Below are 23,678 nucleotides of genomic sequence, written 5' to 3' on the forward strand. Positions count from 1 at the left end.
AAGAAAAATGTGCTCAATTTTGGAGAGGAGAACTCTCCTGCATTGTGGTAATTGTAAATGGTGGGTGCTTAGCAGTTTCTGACTGTTCTTGTATGTGCTATAAAGTAATCCTGTGTTTCTTGGTCTGAGTTAAGCGGTGATTGCCTAGGATTTTAATTTCAGTTAAATCTAAATGATCTTGTCTAAGTAAATTTATGTGCTTAAAAAAATGCAAGAAGTTTATTGGGGGTAATGCCTATGAAAGATTTAGGGAGTGAAAGTAAAATTGGTTACGGAAAGCTTTTATTTTATTTTATTTTTTATTTTATTTAAATTTTATTAGTTATCATGTAGTGTGCATTATTGACTTCTTGAGTAGAATTCAGTGATTCATCACTTACATACAACACCCAATGCTCATCACAAGTGCCCTTGTTAATACCCATCACCTATCTAGCCCATCCCCCACTCACCTCCATCAACTGTCACTTTGTTCTCTGTCATTAAGAGTCACTTATGACTTGTCTCCCTCTCTCCTTTTTTTCTTTTCCCCCTTCCCGTATGTTCATCTGTTTTCTTTCTTAAAGTCCACATATGAGTGAGATCATATGGTATTTGTCTTTTTCTGACTGACGTATTTCACTAAGCATAATACAGTCTAGCTCCATCCATGTTGTTGCAAATGGCAAGATTTCATTCTTTTTGGTGGCTGAGTAATATTCTATTGTGTATATATACCACATCTTTATCCATTCATCAGTTATGGACAGTTGGGCTCTCTCCATAGTTCGGCTGTTGTTGATAATGCTACTATAAACATCAGGGTGCATGTATCCCTTTGAATCTGTATTTTTGTATCCTTAGGGTAGATACCTAGTAGTACAATTGCTGGATTGTAGGGTAGTTCTGTTTTTAACTTTTTTTTGAGAAACCTCCAAACTCTTCTCCAGAGTGGCTGCACCAGTTTGCATTCCCACCAGCATTGTAAGAGGGTTCCCGTTTCTCCAGGTCCTTGCCAACACCTTTTATTTCCTGTGTTAATTTTAGCCATTCTGACAAGTGTGAGGTGGTATCTGGTTAGGGAAAGCTTTTAGACCACAAGGAAGACTTGTTCTTTCTTCACTCTTGATGTTCAGCTTTTACTTCTGGTATCATTTCCTTTCTATCTGAAGAATTTACTACAACAGTTCTTTTAGAGCAGGTCTTCTGGCAACATATTCAGCTTTCCTTCATTTGAGAATTTTTTATTTCATCTTCATTTGCACAGGATATTTTTACTTGACATAAAATTCTGGGATGACCATTCTTTTCTTTTAGTACTTGAAAAATGTTGAGTCACTTCTTTTTAGCCTCTGTGCTTTCCTTGGAGAATTCCGTAAGCAATGCATCACTTTTCTCTAGCCACTTTGAAGATTTTTTTTCTTTGTCTTTAGATTTCAGCAGTTTGATTGTGAGGTGTCTGGGTGTGGATTTCTTTGAGTTTATCCTTTTATGACTTTGCTGAGCTTCTTGAATCTCTAGGCTTATGTCTTTTGCTAAGTTTGGGAAATATTCTTTAAATATTTTTTCTACATTACTCTCTCTTCTCCTGGTCCTCGGATGATGTGCATGTTAGATGTCTTGTCCCACAGGTCTCTGAGGCTCTGTTCATTTTTTTCCAGTCTTTTTTATTGTTGTTTAGATTAGATAATTTCTGTTGATCTTCACTGACTTTTTGTGTTGTCACCTCCATTCTGATACTGAGTTCATTCAATGAGTTTTTTATTTTGATTACTGTGTCTTCTGTTTCTTTGCTAAGACTTTCTTTTATTTGAAAGTGTTTGCTCTTCTTTTATAAAGCAGTTTTATAACTTTATATCGAAAGTCTTTGATGATTTCAGTATCTTTGTCATCTTGGCATTGATGTCTGTTGAACCATTTATTTCCATGTGAGTTTAGATTTTCTTGGTTCTTTGTATGCCAGATGATTTTGAATTGTATCCTGGACATTTTTAATACAGTTGACCCTGGAACAACACCCTGCACAGTTGAAAATCTGCATATAACTTTTGACTCCCCCAAAACTTAACTACTTACTGTTGGGTGGAAGCCCTACTGATAACGTAAAGAGTTGATAAACACATATTTCGTATATGTTCTATATATATTCTTACAGTAAGCTAGAGAAAAGAAAATGTTATTAAGAAATCATACAGAAAAGAAAATATATGTATAGTACTGTAGTGTAATTATTAGAAAAAAAATTCATGTGTAAGTGGATCTGTGCAGTTCAAACCCATGTTGTTCAATGGTCAACTCTATTATGTTACAAGACTGTGGGTCTTGTTTAAATTCTATGGAGAATGTTGATGTTTCCGTTTTAGCAGACAACCAGCCTGGTTGAGTTCAGGCTGCAAGTTGTTCAGTCTTCTCTGAGTTGTGGTTTCAATGTCAGAGCTATTCAGATAGGTCTTATTTGTGTGCCAACCAGTGGCCATGCTGGGACCTGGAATCTAGTTCTGTCCCTAGTTCAGTTTTTAAAGTCTGGTATGTTGCTTAGGGTCAGCCTATGTATGTGCAACTGGAGAGTGAGCCCAGGAGTTCATAAACAACTTTAACTTTAAGGGGTCAGTTTTCTGAATTCTTCCCTCTCTGTGATCTCACTGGGAGTTCATGGTTCTCGGGGGCCACCTTTTTGGTCATTTGGCCAGAAAGCTGGGGCTTTGTTTACCCTACTCTTCTGTACATTTACTATGACTATGCCTGTATCTGGGGCTAGGTGGTGGAAGGACAGAAAGCAAAGATGCAGTAGAGGTTTTCACCCCTTCTTGGGACCACAGCTCCTCTGATTGAAGAGAAAGGACCCCCTCTGCCAGAGTTTTGGATTGCCTGCTGTAGTAGGCAGAATTCTAAAGCTATCCTCCCAAGATTCTTGATCCCTGGTTATTCAGATATTTATCTAGGCACTGCTGTGAAAGGACTTTGTAGGTATAATTAAGGTTACTAAGCAGTTGACCTTAAAATAGGGAGATTATCTAGGTGAGCCAGGTATAATTTACAAGAGCTCTTAAAAGCAGGAGAGGTTGGTAGAAAGAGAAAAAGCAGATTCAAAGTGTGAGGGATGTCACCTCTGTTGTTGGCTTTTGAAGATAGAGGGGGCCATGAGCTAGGGAATGTGAGTGGCTTCTAGAAGCTGAGAACAACCCCTACAGCCAGTTAGGAAACAAGGACCCTGATCTTAAAACTGCATGGAACTGCGTTCTGCAACAACCTGAACGAGCCTGGAAGCAGATCTTGTATTCTCCAGATAAGAGCCTAGGTCACTGATATCTTGATTTTAACTTTGTGGGACCTGGAGCAGAGAAAATGTGTGAGTCTGTTGGACTTCTGATCTGTCAAGCTGTGAGATAATAAAATTGTGTTGATTTAAGTTGCAATAGAAAACTAATGTACCATCAGACTGCCTTGAGCTAGAGGTGCAAGAAAATGGAGGGGGGGGGGGAAACATGTGATTTCCCTTCCTCTCTGGGTGGTAGGAGAAACCCATTCCTGTTTCTCATGCGAGTACTAGAGGGCTTCTCCTGGAACTCTGTGTCCACATTCTGGGTACCTGGTTCTGTGTTTTGGCTGTATTGTATCTGGGCTGAGAGGTTTTGGAGGGAGAAAAGTAGTAAACTCACCACTAGTTCTGTGAGCCTCTTCCCAATCCACTTACTACTATAGATGGTTCCCAACACAGAATGATTCGACTTACAGTTTTTTTACTTCATGGTGGTGTGAAAGTGATATGCATTTGGTAGAAACTCTACTTGGAATTTTGAGTTTTGATCTTTTCCAGGGCTGGCAATGCTATGCAGTATGTTACTCTTGTGAATGCTGGGCAGCGGCAGTGAGCTGCAGCTCCCGGTCAGCCACGCGATCACGAGGGTAAACAACCAATACACTCACAGCCGTTTTATACTCGGATCACCGTTCTGGTTTTCACTTTCATTACAGTATTGAATAAATTACATGAGATATTCAGTACTTTGTTATAAAATAGGCTTGGTGGTAGGTGATTTTGCCCAACTGTAGGCTAATGTAAGCATTCTGAGCATGTTTAAGATAGGCTTGGCTAAGCTATGATGTTTGGTAGATTAGGTGTATTAAATGCATTTTCAGTTTACATTATTTTCAACTTATGATGGGTTTATCAGGATGTAACCCCGTCATCAGTGGAGGAAGATCTATAGTTAACCTTTTAGTGTCCTCAAATGGCTGCTGCCTTCATTCTGTCCTGATTTTATATCTGCATTCAGTGGACAGGGTGGAATGTGCTTACATGGTCTTATCCAGAATTGGAACTCTTAACATGTGCTTTAAAAAAATCTTTTTGTTTATTATAAAAGGAATATTTGCTCTTTGTGTGGAGCAAATATTCTTTTATAATAAACTAAAAGTTTTTTTAAAAGTGATAATCTCTGCTAATACTTAATTCTTTTGGATTTTTTCCTAAGCATTTGCAAGTATTCCTTTTTTAAAAAACAAAAACGGGGTCATAATTTTGTAAAACTTGCTTTTTTCACTCAAGTGTAATGGCCATTTTTCCATGTTAGTAGATACATAGTAATGAACCTCACTTTTTCATTATGAATAGTAGTACTAGAATAGTAGCAACTACCTTTTCATTTAACCAAAAGGGAGTATATTAATTTGCGAGGGCTGCTACGACAAAATGCTACAGACTGGGTGGCTTAAACAGACCTTTATTTTTCCACATTTCTGGAGACGAGAAGTTCAAGATCCTAGTGCTGGCAGGGTTGGTTTCTTCTGAGGCTTGTCTTCTTGGCTGGTAGATAGCCGTCTTCTCCTGGTCTTCACGTGGTGTCTTAGTCTGTTTGAACTGCCAAAACAAAATACCACAGACTAGGCTGTTTAAACAACAGAAGCTTATTTTTCTCACAGTTCTGGAGACTGGGAAGTCCAGGATCAAGGTGCTGGCCAATTCATTTCCTATTGAGGGCAGACAGCCTCCTTCCTGGCTTATAGATGACTGCCTTCTCACTGTGTCCTCACAGGGTGGAGAGACAGAGAACACTTTGGTGTTTTCCCCTTGTCTTATAAGAGCACCAGCGCTATCGGATTAGGGCCCCACCTTTATGACTTCATTAAACCTTTATCTCCTCCTCACAGACCGTCCCCAGATACAGCCACATTGGTGGTCAGGGCTTCAATGTACGAATTTGGGAGGGGTGGGGACTGGTTACACACAGACATTCAGTCCATAACACATGGGTCTTTCCTCTCTATTTACCTGTGTCCTAATTTCCTCTTTTTATAAAGATATCAGCCCTGTTGGATTAGGGCCCACCATAATGACATCATCTTAATTTAATGAGGTGCTAGGAATTAGGACTTCAACGTGGGAATTGTAAGAAGATGCAGCCCATAATAGAAAGGTACTGTTATTTTCTCCATGTAAGATAAGGACGCTAAGGCTCAAAGACCTTGACTGATTGGGCCAAGATCACACAGCTAGTAAAAGAACCAGGATTCAGACCCAGGTAGATTGGCCTCAGAGCCTGCTCTCTTAATTACCTGGCCATTCTCCCAACCCCTACCTTGGCACAGCAGTTGTTGGGCTGTGCCATGATTAATTCTATGTTGGGCATATGGGTTTTCTCTTTTTTCCAATTTAGACAGTGCTGCTTTGAATATGTTTTTATAGGTAGCACTGTACACCTGAAAATGCTATATTGCGTAGAAATCAGTTTATTCACAGAAATTATTGAATGTATGTATTTTCCCAAAATACCCTCTTGAAAATGTACTTATTTCTCTTCTAGCAGTAATCAGTCAATGAGAGTGACAAGTTTTAGGAAGGAGCAGGAGCAGTGAGAAACGACTTTCTTTCATAGGCTGCAGTTGATTTGAATTGGATCCTTACTATGGATATTTGAATGAAACGAAGGACACTCTTTCTGTTAGGTGGGGTGAAAATCATGTAAAGTGAAAAATCCTAGTCAATTCACGATTTGTTTTCTTTTTTCCAGAATTTTGATTCTGACATCAGCAGTGTGGGAATAGATGGCTGCTGGCAGGCGGACAGTCAGAGGCTTCTCAATGAGGTGATGGTGGAGCACTTCTTCCGACAAGGAATGCTGGATGTAGCTGAAGAGCTCTGCCAGGTAACAGTGTGCCTGCTAACAGTGTGCCGGTGTGTGAGGAGATGAAACAGAAACGAGAGGGCTCCTTGGAGTTTTTGAACCTTCTTCTGTCCGTGGATAGATCTTTAATATTTTTTTTATTGTATTATGTTAGTCACCATATAGTACGTCCCTGGTTTTTGATGTAAAGTTCGATGCTTCATTAGTTGTGTATAACACCCAGTGCTCCATGCAACACGTGCCCTCCTCACTACCCATCACCAGTCCATCCCATTCCCCCACCCCCTCCCCTCTGAAGCCCTCAGTTTGTTTCTCAGAGTCCACAGTCTCTCATGCTTCATTCCCCCTTCTGATTACCCCCCTTTATCTCTTTCTTCTCCTACCGATCTTCCTAGTTCTTACGTTCCATAGATGAGAGAAACCATATGATAATTGTCTTTCTCTGCTTGACTTATTTCACTTAGCATTATCTTCTCCAGTGCCGTCCATGTTGCAGCAAATGTTGAGAAATCGTTCTTTTTGATGGATTTTTAATATTTTAAGTGTCAGGGCTGGCCTCATTTTACTAGGAGATTTTTTGTGTGTGTGTGAAAACTACAGTCCTAGAACTTCTTATTGAGTTGTTTTTTCCTTATCCCTTCCCCATCACATTGGTCCCAGGTCATCAACCAAGGGGTCAAAAGTGCTGCTATCTCCATTTCCTCTTTTAAAAGGGAAGGTAGGATAGCAGAGAAGAAGAATCTGGCACAACTTGTAGCGTTTTGTTTATCAAATGAGTTTAAAGCTAAAATTTACTTTTGGTGAGCAGCTTTTGTCTTTTATTGCTAGTAGACATGAGCTTAGGGATCTCAGAATAGTTTACCAGTATCAGTATCACCTAATCGTAATGGTGGCAGCTGCCATGTATTGAGTCCACAAGCCAACCCCCTGCCTTTATTCCTCACCGCAATCCTGTGAGGTAGAAATTGCTTCCATTCTACAGCTAAGGAAGCTGAGGTCTGGAGAAGTGGCTTGCCCGAGGCCATACAGGTTCCTTAGTGAAGAAACTAGGATTCAGTCCCAAATTCACGTCTTCAAACTCTGTTCTAAGCCACCATGTGCTATTATATATATATATATTTTTAAAGATTTTATTTGTTTATTTGACAGAGATAGAGACAGCCAGCGAGAGAGGGAACACAAGCAGGGGGAGTGGGAGAGGAAGAAGCAGGCTCATAGCGGAGGAGCCTGATGTGGGGCTCGATCCCATCACGCCGGGATCACGCCCTGAGCCGAAGGCAGACACTTAACCGCTGTGCCACCCGGGCGCCCCTGTATTTTCTGTTTAGAAAAATGAAGGACTACAAAGATTAAATAGTGTAAAGCCAGTCTGTAAACCAAATCTCTAAGCCTTTTCTATTTTATTGTATTGTATTTTTTTTAAAGATTTTATTTTTTGGTAATCTCTACACCCAATGTGGGTCTCAAACTCAAAACCCCAAGATCAAGAATTGTATACTCTACCTACTGAACCAGCCATTCACCCCTTCTATTTTAAACAATAGAGAAAAATAGTAACTGAGGTTTTTCCCTGTACCTTATGGGAATTTTGTGTGTGACCATATAAATTTCCTAAAGGGAGTTGTGTCATTTAGGATTAAGCTTATTTATAAGTAACATAAGACCCAAAATACCAGTGGCTTTTAAAAAAAATGAAGTTTTTTTCTCTTGCACAGAAATAGAAGTTGGTAAGCCATCCACAGCATATATAGGAGCTGTGCTCCATGAGGGTTTTAGGGACCTAGTCTTTTTGTAGCTCTGCTGTTTCTAAGGTGTCCCTTGTCCTGTGGTCCAGGATAACAGCCAGAACTCTAGCTGCAGCTTTTGGTGTTCCAGCAAAGAGTACATGTTATGTTTCACTGGCCAGAACTTATGTCTTACAAAGTCATACCCAGCTTTATGCCATACATAACTGTATGTACTCGGCTCTGTATGGAATACATAGGAATTCTACTACTATTGGAAAGAATGATAGTAGGGCTCAGTCATCAGTCTGTACCATATAAATACATGTTAAAAAATTATTTTTAATGGCTTGCCCCATATTTTATAATTTAGAATATGTTTTTACCATATCTCTTTACCTGATTACTGCTAACAAAAGTTTGTTCTTTTTTTTTTTTTTCAGGAATCTGGTCTTTCTGTAGACCCAAGTCAGAAAGAACCATTTGTGGAGTTAAATCGAATTTTAGAAGCATTAAAAGTCAGAGTTCTGAGACCTGCTCTGGAGTAAGTTTCTGTGTTTGTTTTCTTTTGAATACTTGGGGAGAGCTCTCTATAAGGAAACCTAAGTAGAAAGCACATTTAAGATTTTCATATCTATATATATACATATATCTATACATCTCACCTGGGGTAGACTTCAGAGAAAGCAAGGAAGAATTATTTTCTTTCTTTTAACTAAGTAAGAATGGGGGGTGTACAAATAGGAGAAAATGGTTTGAGCTTTCTTTGCTTATCAATTGATCTGAATTCGCAAGAGGGAAAAAGGATTTCCTATATCCAAGCTATTCCACTACTTTAGACTAGCATTATAACTGAAGTACTATTGTTTGGGTGGTCTGAGTTTGATATTGGAACTTCCATACTGTTGTGTGGGGTTCTGTGCTAGCATTCTAAAAAAAGCCAACTTAATTGATTATTGGAACTAAATGGTGTGCATGAAGACTGCAGATATTGTTATGAAGGAGTTCTGTGCTAATTATCACTGTAAAATGTAATGATTCACTGTGAACTTGTCTTTGATACAAATTACCTTGAATTACTGAGTAAGCTGTGATGAATAATACCCTAGAGCAGGATCAGCAAAGTTTTTTGTAAAGGGCCAGAGTAAATATTTTAGGTTTTGCAAGCCACATAAGGTCTCTGTCGCATATTCTTCTTCAATTTATTTTAAAAATCTTTAAAAATGTAAAAAACCAAGCAAGCAAAAAACCCATCTTGGCCATCTGGTGTACAGAATGGACAGCAAGCCATATTTGGACCTTGGCCATAATTTGCTGACTCCTGTCTGAGAATTTTTTAATGTGAGGATTACCAGGTTTAAAAAAGAAAAGCCCATAAAATAAAGGAAAGAACCTAGATGATAGAAGCAGTGGTACGGGTGTGAGGTTCTAGCCATAGAATTCTGGTATTTTAAAATTGGAAGTATTTGAGATCATTGTTTTCAGAAAAAAAATAACTGGGAAGATTCTTGTAAAATGCACCAGTTTTTCTTCCTTTAACCCATTTAATTCTTCATAGTTTTGTTTCTGATCATTTATCAGGTCTTAAAAAATTTTCAGAGTTCTGAAACTAGCTCAGATGAACATGTGGAGAGAGATTCCTGTGTAAGTTTATGAATGATAAATTCCTGTATAAATTATAATTATGAGGTAGGTAGGTACTGTATCTTTAAAAGACGTCAAATAGTACTATTGTGTATGGTGCACATTACCTTTACAGTTTTTTTAATTTTTTTTTTTTTTTTTTTAAGCAGATGTTAGATTTTGACACAGTTGGGAGATTAAATTCTGCCAAGTACCACTGATCGCTCTTAAACAGAATATGGCAACCACTGTTCTGTCTACTTTCGTATTTCACCTACGTGATTAAACGTCTATAGAGAAGAATGAGGGGGCCTAAACAGAGAAATGAATGGGTTTCCCAGTTGTTTTATAGTGATTTGGAAATAATATTTGAGCTGTTCAAGGTAATAGTAATCCATTAATTTCTCAGGCTTCTCATCAGACTTTATTGAGTGCTTACTGTGTGCCAGAGACTGGTGAGCGGTTAGATCCCCTCCGCTCTCAAAGTGCTCAAGGCTTTTTCCTTTAGGAATGAAGAAAATTTATAACACCCTTTTCACTTTGTGCTTTTTCTGTAAGATGTTTCTTACTGATAACTATATCATATATATCAATTTTTTCTATAAATGTTTTCCGTTATTTGGAGCCTCAAACAGTGCTTCTCAGGCAAAGGGAGGGTTCATTCTGTCCACTTGGTAGTAACAGTGGAAATTACTACACAGTGAAAATTTTTTTCAAAACTTCACTCTTCTGGGAATATTGCCATATTAAATAGTATCAGCATAGGGGAATGTAGCGGCAATTATAGTTAACTCTTCTTGAGTGCTTATTATATACCTAGCATTGTTCTTAGCATTTTATGTGTATTAACTTATTAAATCCTCATAAATAACCCTATGAAATAAGTACTCGTTTTATAGAGGAGGAATCACGGCCTGGAAGTGCTTTGTGGAAGAAAAGGATATTGAGTCAAAAGGTCACATGAGAAACGCTTCACGTGATGTCCCCCGAAATACGCTTCTTCAAGAGACTCACTTTAGCACATTCCAGGGGCCATCAACAATCCTAAAGAAACTCATTTAACTTTGCCAAACTCTTGTTTCCATGTATATTTGATCAAAGAGTCCTTGTTCTTTTCCCCATCCCCGCAAAACACTAAAACCCACAAAATTGAGTTCTACAGAACAGAAATTTTGAAATGGTAGTTTAATAGAGATGTCTGTTACAGCAACTCAGACTTTTCCAGTTCTTGCCTATTACTGGTAGATACAAAGCAGGTATTTCCTCAGCATCCTTTGTGTGCAAGGTGCAGAGAATTTACTTCATTCAGCTTGTAGTAAAAGTTGAAAAATATGGGACATGAGTTTGGAGAATTGTGGTTCAGGTACAAGGCAGAGAGTATCTTTCGGTCATGTGGCAGCTTCTGTTTGCACCTGCTGGGAGGCAGTGTCCTGGAACCCCCATGAGGGGCTGCAGCCAGTCCTCCAGGCAGGCGAGGCAGTTGAGGGGGCAGAGGCCAACCACAGAAATTAGTATGAATAGAAGCCATGGAAGGAGCTTTGGAGAGCATTAGCTATCATTTACAAATAATGAACAATGGAAAGAAGGCAGAAAAGAATGGTGCTATGACAGAGAGAAGTGGCAAAACAGCTAATTATATACACAGATCTAGTTAGGACACAGCCTACTCTTTTGTTCCTGCCCCTTATATTTCTGAGTTTGTGTACAGATTTTTCTTCTCATCCAGATTGCTTTATCTATTTTTTAAGTTCTTCTTGGCACCTAACGTGGTACTTACTTAGATAGCTTATTCCATACTTCAGTAAATGGTGGAATAGTTTGAAGGAGAACTTTGAACAGACATGACCCTCTCCTTCATGTGGGTAGATAGAGGTAAAGCCAAAAGTAACTCGTGTCAGCGAGAGAATAATAGTAACTTAATACAAAGAGATGGAGAAATACTAGAAGAATAGAAACTGTCCTTGTAGGTATGTGCCAGTTACTGACACTTTGAAAGTGCTATCTTCAGGAGAAACCAGTTGGTTGCCTTTCTAAGGGTGTTTCAAAGAGTAGTATTACCTTGGTGGATTTGCCACAGCCTAGGGTCTGACTTTACAACCTTGCAGACTTGGAAACCTGGTTTTTCAACACTGAGATGCAGGCCCAGGGGCCTCCTAGCACTCCTTTAGAAGAATTTGCGGTTCTGTTTGGAAAGCCTCAGTAGAATGCTATGAGGGAACAGAAGGTGACCGAATGGTTATGAGAAAGAGAGAGAGTGAAGTTAACGAATTTTTCACAGAAGAGAGAGAAAGATTTTGTTAGTTTAGACCGCAGAAGGATTTTAGATTGGACGGGCCAGGAACAGTATCAGGCAGGCTGTTGAAAAGTGAGAGGACTCCCATCTCCAAGCCTAGTGATTAGGTGGGGCTAGAAATAAAAACCACCAGGGACGTGGGATGAGCTTGCCATTGTGGTCTTTGTGGTGTGAATGGTGGATCTTAGGAGAAGAAAGTGCTTGCCAGACTGAAGAGAAATTGTAGTATCAGTGAAGAAAACACAGTTTCTACATGGCGAAAGGTTTTAGAAAATGAAAATGAAGGGAGCAAGCTGCAGTACCTGATCAGAGAGCCTTGACTACCACTGGAAATGAAGGTGACAGTGATCAAGCAGTTTCTGGTGTCTGTTTTCTTGTTTTTAGTTTTGGCTTCCTATAGGTGGGCAGTCTTGCTGATTCAGGTATATTTTTTTTAATAGCCACATAGAACCACAGAAGAAGGAAGGCTCTGATAGATAGGCCATTGGAAAAAAAGAAAGTTTGAACAAGTTGGATTTTTTTCCAGAGCTTGAGTTTTTATTTTTATTTTTGTTCATTTTGTTTTATTTTGTTTTGTTCAGGGTGGTTCTGATTCTGAAAAGGCAGAAGAGGTAAGTTAAGGGATACATTTTTAACTCCCTGGGCCCATGCACTAAGTCTGGTGGAGAAGGAACTACTCTACTTAAAAGAAGCTAATTGAAAATAGAGGTACCCAGTGGAAAGGATACAGAAGATAGTGTAGTGGGCTATAAAGGCCAAAAGGGAAGAAATACTTAGGGTGGTAACATCATTTTCTGTTATCTGTTTTCTGTTTGTTGCTCCACAAAGTTTATATGTAGTTCCAGCACAGTAGGTATTCTTCAGGAGGAAGAGTAGACTTGACCGTCTCTTATTTGGGTATATCCTCACCAAGGACTTGAGCATGTTGGAAATGAATGGGGTGAACCATGACTATAGAGGAATTGGGAATCTTCTTAAAAAGAAGGACAAAACTGAAACAAACTGTCCTTGAGATTAAGTGTTTAAAAGAATAAGGAGCTAAACTAGGCCAGGAATGGGAACCAAGAAGAAAAACTCTGGAGTTTATGTTTATAAAATGCTGATCTCTTATTTAGGTTGATTTAGGTTGTAAAATCTTTTGGGTTTGTGGTAGGAAATTAGCAGTAAATAAAACATGTCATATTTAAGTACCTTTTTTTTTCTTAATGATTTTCTTTTAGAGAGTGTGAGTCGGGGGGAGGGGCAGAGGGAGAGAGAGAATCCCAAGTCAGCTCTGCACCCAGCATAGAGCCTGAAGCGGGGCTCGATCCCACGACCCTGAGATCATGACGTGAGCCTATACCAAGAATTGGATACTTAACCGACTGAGCCACCCAGACGCTCCATATTTAAGTACTTAAAAAAAAAAAATCACTAATCTGTAGAATTGTGCTGTCCTGTATAGTGACCACTTGCCACGTGTAGCTGTCGGGCCCTCTTACCAGACGCTGCATTACTGAGAGGCTCAAGTTAAAAATGCGTGTGTCGTTTTCTTAAGTAGATCCAAATGTGTAATACTGTAGTTTGTGTTGTTTTTAAAATACCATGTAAGAAGGACAAAGATTCACACCGGTTCTGAGGTGAGTAAAATGTTTGTAGTCCCAGTGCTGGACTCAATCCATACCTGAGAAACTGCCATTTAAAAATATCTCAGAAATGAAATGTTAGCCATTCTTTTTGGTCTCAAAAGCAAAGTTACAGGATTCTAACTCTTTTGGCTGAACTTTGATTTTTGTCATTTCTGCCATTCTCTGAATTTTTTAAGTACTTTACTTGGTCACCAGTAATATTCATCCAAGTCCACACCTGTGGAGTAAAGAAACATCCTTCATTTCCCAGAATTTCAGCTTTTACCCCCCCAAGAACATACCCCGGAAGGAGACCAGAAAAATAATATATTTGTAAGCCTTTAAAAATGCAGTGAAAGGTTGTAGTGGAGTGTCTGTGCGAATTGGCAAGAGGTATTTTTATTTCATTATTACCAGAAATAGACACCGACCCAGATTGGCAAAATTATGAGAGGAGAGGGGTAAATAGATGAGGCTGTCAGCTAGGTTCCTGCGGGACAACAGCTAACTGTGGAGGTGGGATCTTGTTTTAATTATTTTTGGAATAACATGGAAATTCTAAATATGGAGCTAACAATGTGCCAAGTCTTTTCAGAGGCCTGGCAGTTAGGATAATTAATGCTTAATGCTTTGTGGGATAATTGTGTGGATGTGGGTTGCTTCTAACTTAGTCACCTAAGTCAGTAGTATTGTTTTGAGGTCTTTTTATGGAAGAGGCACAAAAGATCTCTTTATCAGAGAATGCAATGGCAGCGAACAGTGATAATTGTGACATCAGTGACCTTACTGGTGCCTTGCGGTGGGGGGCTGTTCTCCTACAGTGTTTGTTTAAACAAGGAATAGTTCTAAAGCTGACAGCGCTCTCATGGCCCACATTGGACACATTCGAGATTTGGGAGCAGGATTTAAAAAAAACAACGAAAAACAGTGAAATTGTAATTTAATAGAATAGTTAGCTTTTTGGTTGTGGTATCATGGTAGTTGTTTTCTTTTTAAAATTTAAAATCAAAAGTTTTCTGCTAGAAATGCCATTATTGAGAATACAGCACTCTGTTCCTTAATATTTCCACTGGTTTTTTATGTGTCTTGGGTCATGCGTCTTCTGTTGCTTATAGACAGTTAAGTTTTGGGGGCCAATTATATTTCATGCTTTTGTAGTTTCCTATGCTTCGTAGTATTTGGATTTGGTTATTACTAGGTTAATTAAGGCTGTGATTGTCTTCTACCCTTTATTCCTGCTCAGCAAATCAATTACCCAAATATTCAGTGTGAACTTCTAGCTACAAAAACTTGACAAGTTTTGGGACGCCTGGGTGGCTCCGTTGGTTGTGTCTGCCTTCAGCTCAGGTCATGATCCCAGGGTCCTGGAATCGAGACCCACATCGGACTCCTTGCTCAGCGAGGAGCCTGCTTCTCCCTCTGCCTGCCGCTTCTCCTGCTTGTGCTCTCTCTCTCCCTCCCTCCCTCTCTGTCAAATAAATAAATAAATACATATATACATACATACATACCTTGACAGTTTTTGAAGAGGATTAAATGATACATGCGTGTCATTGTATTCCCACACAGTTGGTGCTATAAAAATCAAAACAGCACTGAGTGTTACATGGAAGTGCCCAGATAACTCTTGTTTTTTAAGTATAATTTTCTTATTAAAAATAATGACTTTAAAGAACCATTAGAGTTCATCCATTCAGTAAATACAAATTAAGAAGCTTATTATTGAGTATCTGTTTGTGCCTCTCTCTGTGCTCAGTGCTTTAACTCGCCCCCTTATTTGATTCCCACAGCCCTTTGAGGTTACCCCCAGTTTACAGTAAGGAAACAGATTTTAGAGAATTGCGTAACAGATTGCCCAAATTCACACTGCAGAGCTAAGATTGAAGTCCATGCGTAGTAGACTCTACTAACCTGTACCCTTTATCAGTATTCCCCCTTCAAAGTAAGGGGGTGTGCCAAGATGAGCAAGACAGAGTTCCTGCCATATGAAAGACCACAAACTGTTCTACCAAATAGATTGTGAGATGAGCCTGTGAGAAGTTCAGGTAAAGGACATCTAGAGTTCTGTGGATGGAGAGATTATTTAGGAAAGTTATAGAAAATGGGGTAATTGAGCCTGGGCCTTGAGGTTTTCAACTTTTTTCTCATCTGCTCACTTTCTGTTTGATTTTACTTTTGTAAAAATTAACCAGCACCTACGTTGGGAGGTAGGATCATAGCTTCTAATGTCATAAAGCAAACAGGTCTCCTATCTAGACCAGCTTTAATTCACCTGGACATGTCACTCGATGGTAACGAAAGTTGCTAGATCAGGTTATCTGAATATGTTTGTGTGTTTTTCTTGGCCTGCACCTCTATCTCCATTCTATTCTCAGCATGGCTATTTTCCTCCTTTCATTCTTCACACCACATGACAAACGCCTCTAGTTCATCCTGTTGGCCAACCATTGCTTTCTCCCTCGACACCCACCCCTGTGTTGCATAACTTCCCCTCCTGGCATAAACCTCTTGGTTTTCCATCTGAGCTCTCTTCCTCTCAGAAAAGAAAAGCGGAGGGACAGGATCTTGGTGAGAATTTTCTTTCTAATTCTCGAAGAGTTGTGCCATAGACAATGTGGACTTGCTCAGGTCCTCAGACGTTGCATCTGTCCCCATTGTGCCACTTTGGGCCTTCCTGGTGTCTATATACAGTAACCTTCTCCCTGTGAGATGTTCTTTCTCCCCTCTCTGTCTTCTCTATTGAGCCTATGGGCTGTCTTCTCTGTACAATTTCAGTATGCCCAGATTGCATTTACCACTGTTGAGGTAAATAATACCAGTTCCCCCCAACAACAAGGTTCAGATCTCAGTTACCACAGCATATTAACTGTAAGTAATTGCATAGACTGCGAAGTGTCCTCCCAGCTCTTCGGCCCACAGTGACTACGTACATAACAGATGTGCATCATGATCACAGCCGACCACACCACTTTTCTCCAGGTCTGTCAGTGACTGGTCACTGCGCATCTGTTACCCTCGCGTAGCAAGTGTGTATTTGTCTTGCTGCTGTCTGCTCATCTCCTAGAGGTGAACCCACAACATGTTACAGAAATGGATAGTTGAAAGAGGAGCTTGGTCAACAAAGGTGAATTGCTAGAAGTGAAACTGAATGTGATTGGAAAGGTTTGAAAAATGACAATGGCAGGGTGAAACTAGGATGAGACGTCGGCCTACATGAAGTTATGATACAAGCCATACTGAAAAAGCCCAATGAATATAAAAACCAAGGTAGAGGTACTTTGACATCTTTTAATTTAAATTGCATGAGGAACAGAAAGCTGCCTATTGTTTAAATGGAGCATTTACTTGTAGTTCAGTTTGAAGATTAAGGAAAAAAAAAAGCGTCCATCAGTTTGGCTAGCATTCAGGTTGTGTTGAAGTTAGTTGCCTCCTTGAAAGAAAACCTTGATTACAAGGATGTTGAAGAACTTCATTGCCAGTCAAAGATGGTTTCATCAATTCAGAAGTCATGATGAATTGACTAATGTTGAGCTCTCTGGGGAGGCTGCTAGTGTGGATAAAAATGCTGCTGTGAAATTTGTACTCAGATTCCAAAGATGAGTTAAGGCAGGTGGTCTGATTTTCAAGGAAGGCAACCATCAAGAACTTAACAGAAGATACAGGATCGTGAAGTGATCATGAAGGATATAAGGGATAGATGAACTCGCTTATAGGAGACAACACAAGAGCGTGAATTTAAAACCCATGTTTACCTGGCCAGTTAATTGTGGCCAAGGAATTAGCGTCAGGAAAATACAAATGTGGGTACCTGGGGGTACAGTCTTGGAGTATGAGGGAGAGGTGCCATAGGGCAAGGTTTTCATTTTAGTCCTTAAATGTGCTTACATGTTTGAGGGCAGTTTAGAAAATAACATTTTGCCAGAAAGGGAGAAGCTTAGAAATGGTTAATCTAATCCCTTGCTTTGTGAGATTTAGGCTTAATATAATATTCAGAAGTTAAATGAAGATAATACACTGTTTAAGGATAGAATGTCAAGAAATATGATTTAAGAAACACGTGATAACTTATATTCTTTGAATTTGGATTTTCCATTCTCCCCATACCCCTCCAACTTCTTTTTGTAATGGAATATCTATTTACGGTCAGGAACTAGCAATGTTAGTTTTTTCTGATTATTTTGTGGCCTTGTTTATAGCTAAATTTGAAGGTGGGTAAAAAGAAGTGGTAAATTAGGAACTACACTGTCTAGGTAAATACTTCTCCAAGGTATTTATTATTAAATGGGTTACATATATTTAGAGTTTGCAGAGCTTAAATTCATAATTCATGGCTTGAATTACTTTTAGGAAATGTAATTTGCAATTACTCTGTAAGCACTTTGATGAAAAAAGGAAGTTAAATTCTGTTTACTTTTGCATTCGCTTAAAAAGTTATTACCTTCTCAACTATAAAAGTAATATATGTTCATTATAGAAAATTTATAATTATAACTTATAGAAAAGTTAACTGCCATTAGCTACTACTTGGTGGTGTGTCCTCCCATTGTTTGTAGCCTCCTGGTGCTGCTCTGATAGTTGGTGCCCTGTTCTGGGTTGTCATAGCCCATGCCATAGCAGTTGGTAAATAATGTGTGCAATCCAGCTTCTCTGCAGTCATTACTGTTAAAAATTCTGGCAACTGGAAGTTAATTTTTTCTACCTATCACAACTTTTCCCCCCTGTAATACTATATCCTGAACATCTGCCTGGGAAGATGAAATAGATTTTTTTCCTTTGTGAATTGCCTACTTAAGAACTTTGCCCTTTCTCTGCTGGCTTTCTTTATTAAAATTTGTAGTTACTTTCTATTAGCTCCCTTCTTTGACTCTACAAACTCTTACACATATACCTCATATCAGAAGCAGAAAAAAGAAAAAGCTTGCTGCCTTTCCTTACTTGTTAGTAGGAAAACATACTCATGCTTTTATGAGTGAGAGGGTGCAGGATAAACCTTTGGTAAGTAACTTGATTTAAATGTACTCCTTGCCCCAAGTGTCTATCAATAGATGAAAGGATAAAGGAGATGTGGTATATATTCATAGTGGAATATTATTCAGCCATAAAAAATAGTGAATGAAATCTTGTCATTTGCAACGACATAGATGGAGCTAGAGGGTATAATGCTAAGTGAAGTAAGTCAGTCAGAGAAAGACAAATACCATGTGTTTTCACTGATGTGGAATTTAAGAAAATAGGCAAAGGAAAAAAGAGAGATAAACCAAAAACCAGACTCTTAATTATAGAGAACAAGCTGATGGTTACCAGAGGGGAGGTGGGTGGGGGGATGGGTGAAATAGGTGATGGGGATTGAGGAGCACTGGGTGATGTATGTGATTGTTGAATCATTATATTGTACACGCAAAACTAATATAACACTGTGTGTTAACTGTACTGGAATTAAATTTTTATAAAAGGTACTCCTTGGAATTGGAAATCAAGAAGAAGGTGCCTGACAAAGTCGAGATTGCCAAAAGCACGATACTTTTGGTACTGATGGTTGGTGTTGGGCATTCATGAAAGATTGCTGCCAAAAGTACCTTGTTGGTGTCAGCGGGATTTATCCCAGACTTGGTGTTGCAGCTCGACTGCATTTGTGTTAGCGCCAGGCAATGATTCAGCGCTTACTCACATTTAAGTAAATATTTCCAAAGTCCAGGTGATTAATATTAACAATCACTTTTTAGGTCAGAGAAGCTTCATGATTGGACTCTAAGACGTGGATGCATCCACAAGTTGATTAGAATATTCATGTGTGTGTGCAACCCTTAGGGTAGGATCCTGTAAAAGTACAGTTCTTTGAGGTCTAATCTCAGTCAGCCAATCCATTATGAATAACCTGAGACGTTTTACTTCTGTAGTTTCTGGAGCTACTCCAAGTTTATATTCATACCCAGTTCAGGTTCCAGTGGTCCTTGGTGAAATGGCTTAGGTGGGGACTAATTGTCCAGCTAAAGGTCAAATTAAAGGAGAATATAATAGTGAACAGCTTCTACATCTTAATATGTTTACGGAAATAAAGTAATGTTTCCTTACCACTTGATTGCAAAGTTGATTTTAACAGCTGGCCTGGTATACGTTTCTGCTTTAGCGCCCACCTGAAGTGGCAGTCCCAGCTCAAGGCTGGTTATCCCAACTGTTTGCACTGTAAAGGCATGAGTCCCTGTACTTTGGATCACTCAGAATTGAATACTATTCTTTCCCTCATTAGCACTGTTTGTACAAATCGTTTTGGCACATATATATGTGGCTTTATCTGCCTGATTGGACTGAAAGCACCTTGACGTTTGCTGTTTTAAATTTCAGAGTGTGTAACACAAAATGTTGCACCCAACAAAAATCTAAAAATAGATGGTTCTCATTCAGAATCTTGTGATTCATTTATAAATATGCCAGTTTAACAGGAAAAGAGTAGTGGTTATGGGCAATTGAGAGTGAATCTCATGGCTGACACCTGCTTCAAAGTGTGGCCTTGTATAGTTCCAAAAATATCATGTGACTCATCAGAGTCAATTTTGTCTTGGTGTAAAACCTTACTAAATATGTAACTGTCATCTGACTTAATATTTTTTTCTTTCACTGGCTGAAGTGCCTCTTTGGGTGTAGTTGTTACGTTTATTTTCTTCACAGAAGTCTCTGGGCCAGGGGATTGATGTTACCACTGATTTCCACAAGATGGCAGACCAAACCCTTTTATTATATTGCTAGGTTTCAAAGAATTTTTGACGCTCTCCTATGCTCTGAATTGCATTAAAATCTTTTCTGCTTTTTCTTTAGATGGGCAGTGTCAAACCGAGAAATGCTCATAGCCCAAAACAGCTCCTTGGAATTTAAACTACACAGACTGTATTTTATTAGCTTATTAATGGGTGGGACTACAAATCAGCGAGAGGCATTACAATATGCTAAAAATTTTCAGCCATTTGCCCTAAATCATCAGAAAGGTGAGTCTGGAGCCAAGTGTTTTTGATATTTGCTTTTCTGTTTGTTTGTTTGAGCGTGGAGCTCAACATGGGGCTTGAACTCACGACCCTGAGATCAAGACCTGAGCTGAAATCAAGAGTCAGGCACTTAACCAACTGAGCCACTGAGGCGCCCCGAATGTTTTTGATATTTGGAACAGACCTATAGTGACCACTGGGATTTAAGTTTATCTTAAAGAGATGTAATACATATTTGCTAATGAACTGAAACAACGGTAGATGATAATCACCTAGGAAAAAAGTCTGGACCTAGAATAAAAGTAAAACATTGAAGCCTCTTGGATGAAAGAGACATTGCATTTTTGGGATTCCATACGTAAGAGATATAAGAAAGAGCGAGGCCACCCCTCATGCTGCTATTACTGCCCCCACAAAGTGTCTGAGGGCACGCCAGGGTGGCAGCAGTGACACTGAGCGTCCGTGTACTGGCCAGTTCTACGGCCAGAGATCTGTGGTGGACTCATTTATGACATCGTCTTCACTGCTCTGGCAATGGTAGTCATACTATGCTGTGTATAAGAATAAGTTGAAGTTCATATTTAGTGCTTTCCTTTTCTTCCCCTTTCTCTCTATGCCATCTCTCTAATTTAGGTTGAAGGGAGAAACCAAGCTCAAGGACGAGAATTTTAAAAGACTTAGTTAATAATTTAGGCTATGTCAGTTGGGGGAATTTTTGCCTTTCTCAGCCTCCTACCCCTAAGCCAGCCCTATTTCAGGTGTGACCATTCACACTTAAAAATTGCTGCCGTTTTTGTGTAGACATTCAGGTTTTGATGGGAAGCCTTGTGTACCTGAGACAAGGGATTGAGAACTCACCATATGTTCACCTACTTGATGCAAACCAGTGGGCTGACATCTGTGACATCTTTACACGGGATGCCTGTGCCCTCCTGGGGCTCTCGGTGGAGTCCCCTCTCAGCGTCAGGTATGGAGATTGGTCGTGCTGTTAAAATAGGCACTGTGTTTTTTTTTTTCGATTTTTCTTAATTTCTTGTCTAGTTCTTGATGTTAAACCTGAAGAGAACATTTGTCTTTCTGAGGATGAGTATAGTTGGTATTTCAAGAGGTCATCACAATTGGCAGTGAAACCAGTTTTAGGGCAGTGTGACCTGTGAACCTCTGGGTGTCCCTGAGAACCTTTCCCGCTGTGTTGATTTTTGCACAGATGGTGCATAACTAGTAGTGGGTTAAACGGCTTGAGCCTTAGCACAGGTCAGTGCAGCGGTCCCGGACCCTGACAGGACTCGCTGCATTACTCACACACTGAACCCACCACACACTTGCAGTTTAACACACACTGGCTCTACTCCAGACTGTTCTTTAAAACTTCCTAGTTTTATTACATCCTGACCCTTAAGTACACATCTTTTTAATATTCTACGTGACAAGGTGGGAAGTTCTCATAAAGCACTTCAGCTTCAAGCCAGAGTATCATGCTTGTCTCAAACAATACCTGTATGTTGTTTGAGTTTTATGAGCCAATAAACTAGTGGTTTTTTTTTTTCATGAAACTTTTTTTTTTTTCCTAAGATTTTATTTATTTCTTTGACAGAGAGAGACAGCAAGAGAGGGAACACAAGCAGGGTGTTGTGGGAGTGGGAGAGGGAGAAGCAGGCTTCCCGCCAAGCAGGGAGCCCAATGCGGGGCTTGATCCCAGGGGCCTGGGATCCTGACCTGAGGTAAAGGCAGACGCTTAATGACTGAGCCACCCAGGCGCCCCTCATGAAACAGTTCTTACTTGAAAGAATCACTAAAAGATACACAGTTAAAAAGATACTACAGTTAATTACACTTAGGTTTTTGTCAGATGTTTTTTCGCATGTATGAAGTGAGTCTGCCATGTTAAGGAAAACAACTATCTTTTTGTATCTTTTAAATTCATGAGTTTAAGCTAAAATAGACATTTTGGGAAACTTGTATCTGCCACTGTGGGCTTGACAGCTTCCCCATACTCTTCTGATGAGATTGGTGATATTGATGAATTTGAGTTTTTTGATATTTGTATAATGAAATGTGTTAACAGAAGATCTTAATTCACTAATCTTACAAAACCATGCGTGAGAAAAAGATTCATTCACAGTATGAGACAGACGGATTTTAATGGAGCAGGGTACAAAAAGAGTCAAAAGGATTCAGATTCCACTTTGCAACTAACCTTATAAACTATTCCTTGTTGAGTTTTGGTGTGGCATTAAAGAGAAATACCACAATTATCTGAAAAGGCAATTAAATTACCACATATCTGTTTAAAGCTAGATTTTCCCCCCATTTACTTCAATCAAAAGAACACACTGCAACAGATTGAATGCAGAAGATATAAGAATCCATCTGTCTTCTATCAAGCTAGGCATTAAAGAGATTTGTTAAAAATGTAAAGCAATGCCAGTCTTCTCACAAATTTATTTTTGGTTTGGAAAATATAGAGGTTTTTTGGGGTAAGAATGTTACTGATAACATGTAATATATTTATGATTTTAAATGAATTGATATTTTAAAAATTTCTCAGTTTTAATTTCTAGTATAATAATGATAGATATAACCCACAAAAACAAATGTCTTTTGAGATTCTTAATATCTAAGCATGTAGGTGAGTCCTGAAACCAAGAAGTTTATGAACCTGTTTTAAGAAAATAACTTCTTCAGCTCTCTCCTATTTATTTAATTCCTCAAGTGTTTTGAATCCCTGCTATGTACCAGGCATTGTGTGGGACACAAATAAGGTATAATCTGCTTTCCATAGGGTGTTCCACCCGAGCATAGGAGACACTTAGAATGCATGACCAGGCTGCAGGTCAGGTTCTCTGGGGGGAAGAGATTGTGAAATGGTGGAAATTGACATGCAGGAAGTTTGTTGGGAAATGAAAGCAGCAGGATTGGCAGAGGGTAAGTTGGACGGCGATATCTTATCAGAGACCTCAGCCTTTCCCCGAGGAGCTCTGGAGCTATATGATGGGCCTGTGGAATTGTCCCGAACTGGGGCAACAGAGGTGGGCTTCTGTATCCTCACAGAGAGCAGTCATCACATGTGACATTGATCAGGTGATTTGCTTCAAGTGAGGACAGTCCTGAAGAGGGACTCAGCTGAGAGTTGACTGCCAGCACTTCCAGAGCTGAGAAATGAGCACTTCTGCCCTGGACAGGGGTATCCTGGTCTATGTGCAAAAACTGTTTCAGAATGTCATAAGCAGAGCCTGTTGAATCTGGTGGTTTTGTAAAATTTAAAGCTGTTTTTGGGTGCTAATTCAGCAAAGCAGAGGGTTCTGTGCCCTCTCCAATGGCCAGGGCTCTCGGCACTTGGAGTCTGGAGG

General features: G+C 39.4%; 1 protein-coding gene across 2 annotated transcripts in view; it reads left to right on the forward strand.

Moving 5' to 3' along the window:
• RMND5A (required for meiotic nuclear division 5 homolog A) overlaps positions 1-23,678 on the forward strand; it is a 62,761-nt gene that overhangs the window by 31,174 nt on the left and 7,909 nt on the right. Inside the window, exons 3-7 of one of the 2 annotated variants that reach the window (XM_045808877.2) lie at positions 5,991-6,125; positions 8,272-8,372; positions 12,326-12,355; positions 20,165-20,331; positions 21,130-21,295. In XM_045808877.2, coding sequence (XP_045664833.1) covers positions 5,991-6,125; positions 8,272-8,372; positions 12,326-12,355; positions 20,165-20,331; positions 21,130-21,295 — 599 coding nt within the window. The remainder of the gene's footprint in view (positions 1-5,990; positions 6,126-8,271; positions 8,373-12,325; positions 12,356-20,164; positions 20,332-21,129; positions 21,296-23,678) is intronic. The other variant, XM_045808878.2, reaches the window with a different exon arrangement.

The sequence above is a fragment of the Ursus americanus genome, chromosome 7 (assembly GCF_024610735.1).
Source record: "Ursus americanus isolate L20-20 chromosome 7, mUrsAme1.1.p, whole genome shotgun sequence".
In the NCBI taxonomy this organism is placed as follows: Eukaryota; Metazoa; Chordata; class Mammalia; order Carnivora; family Ursidae; genus Ursus; species Ursus americanus.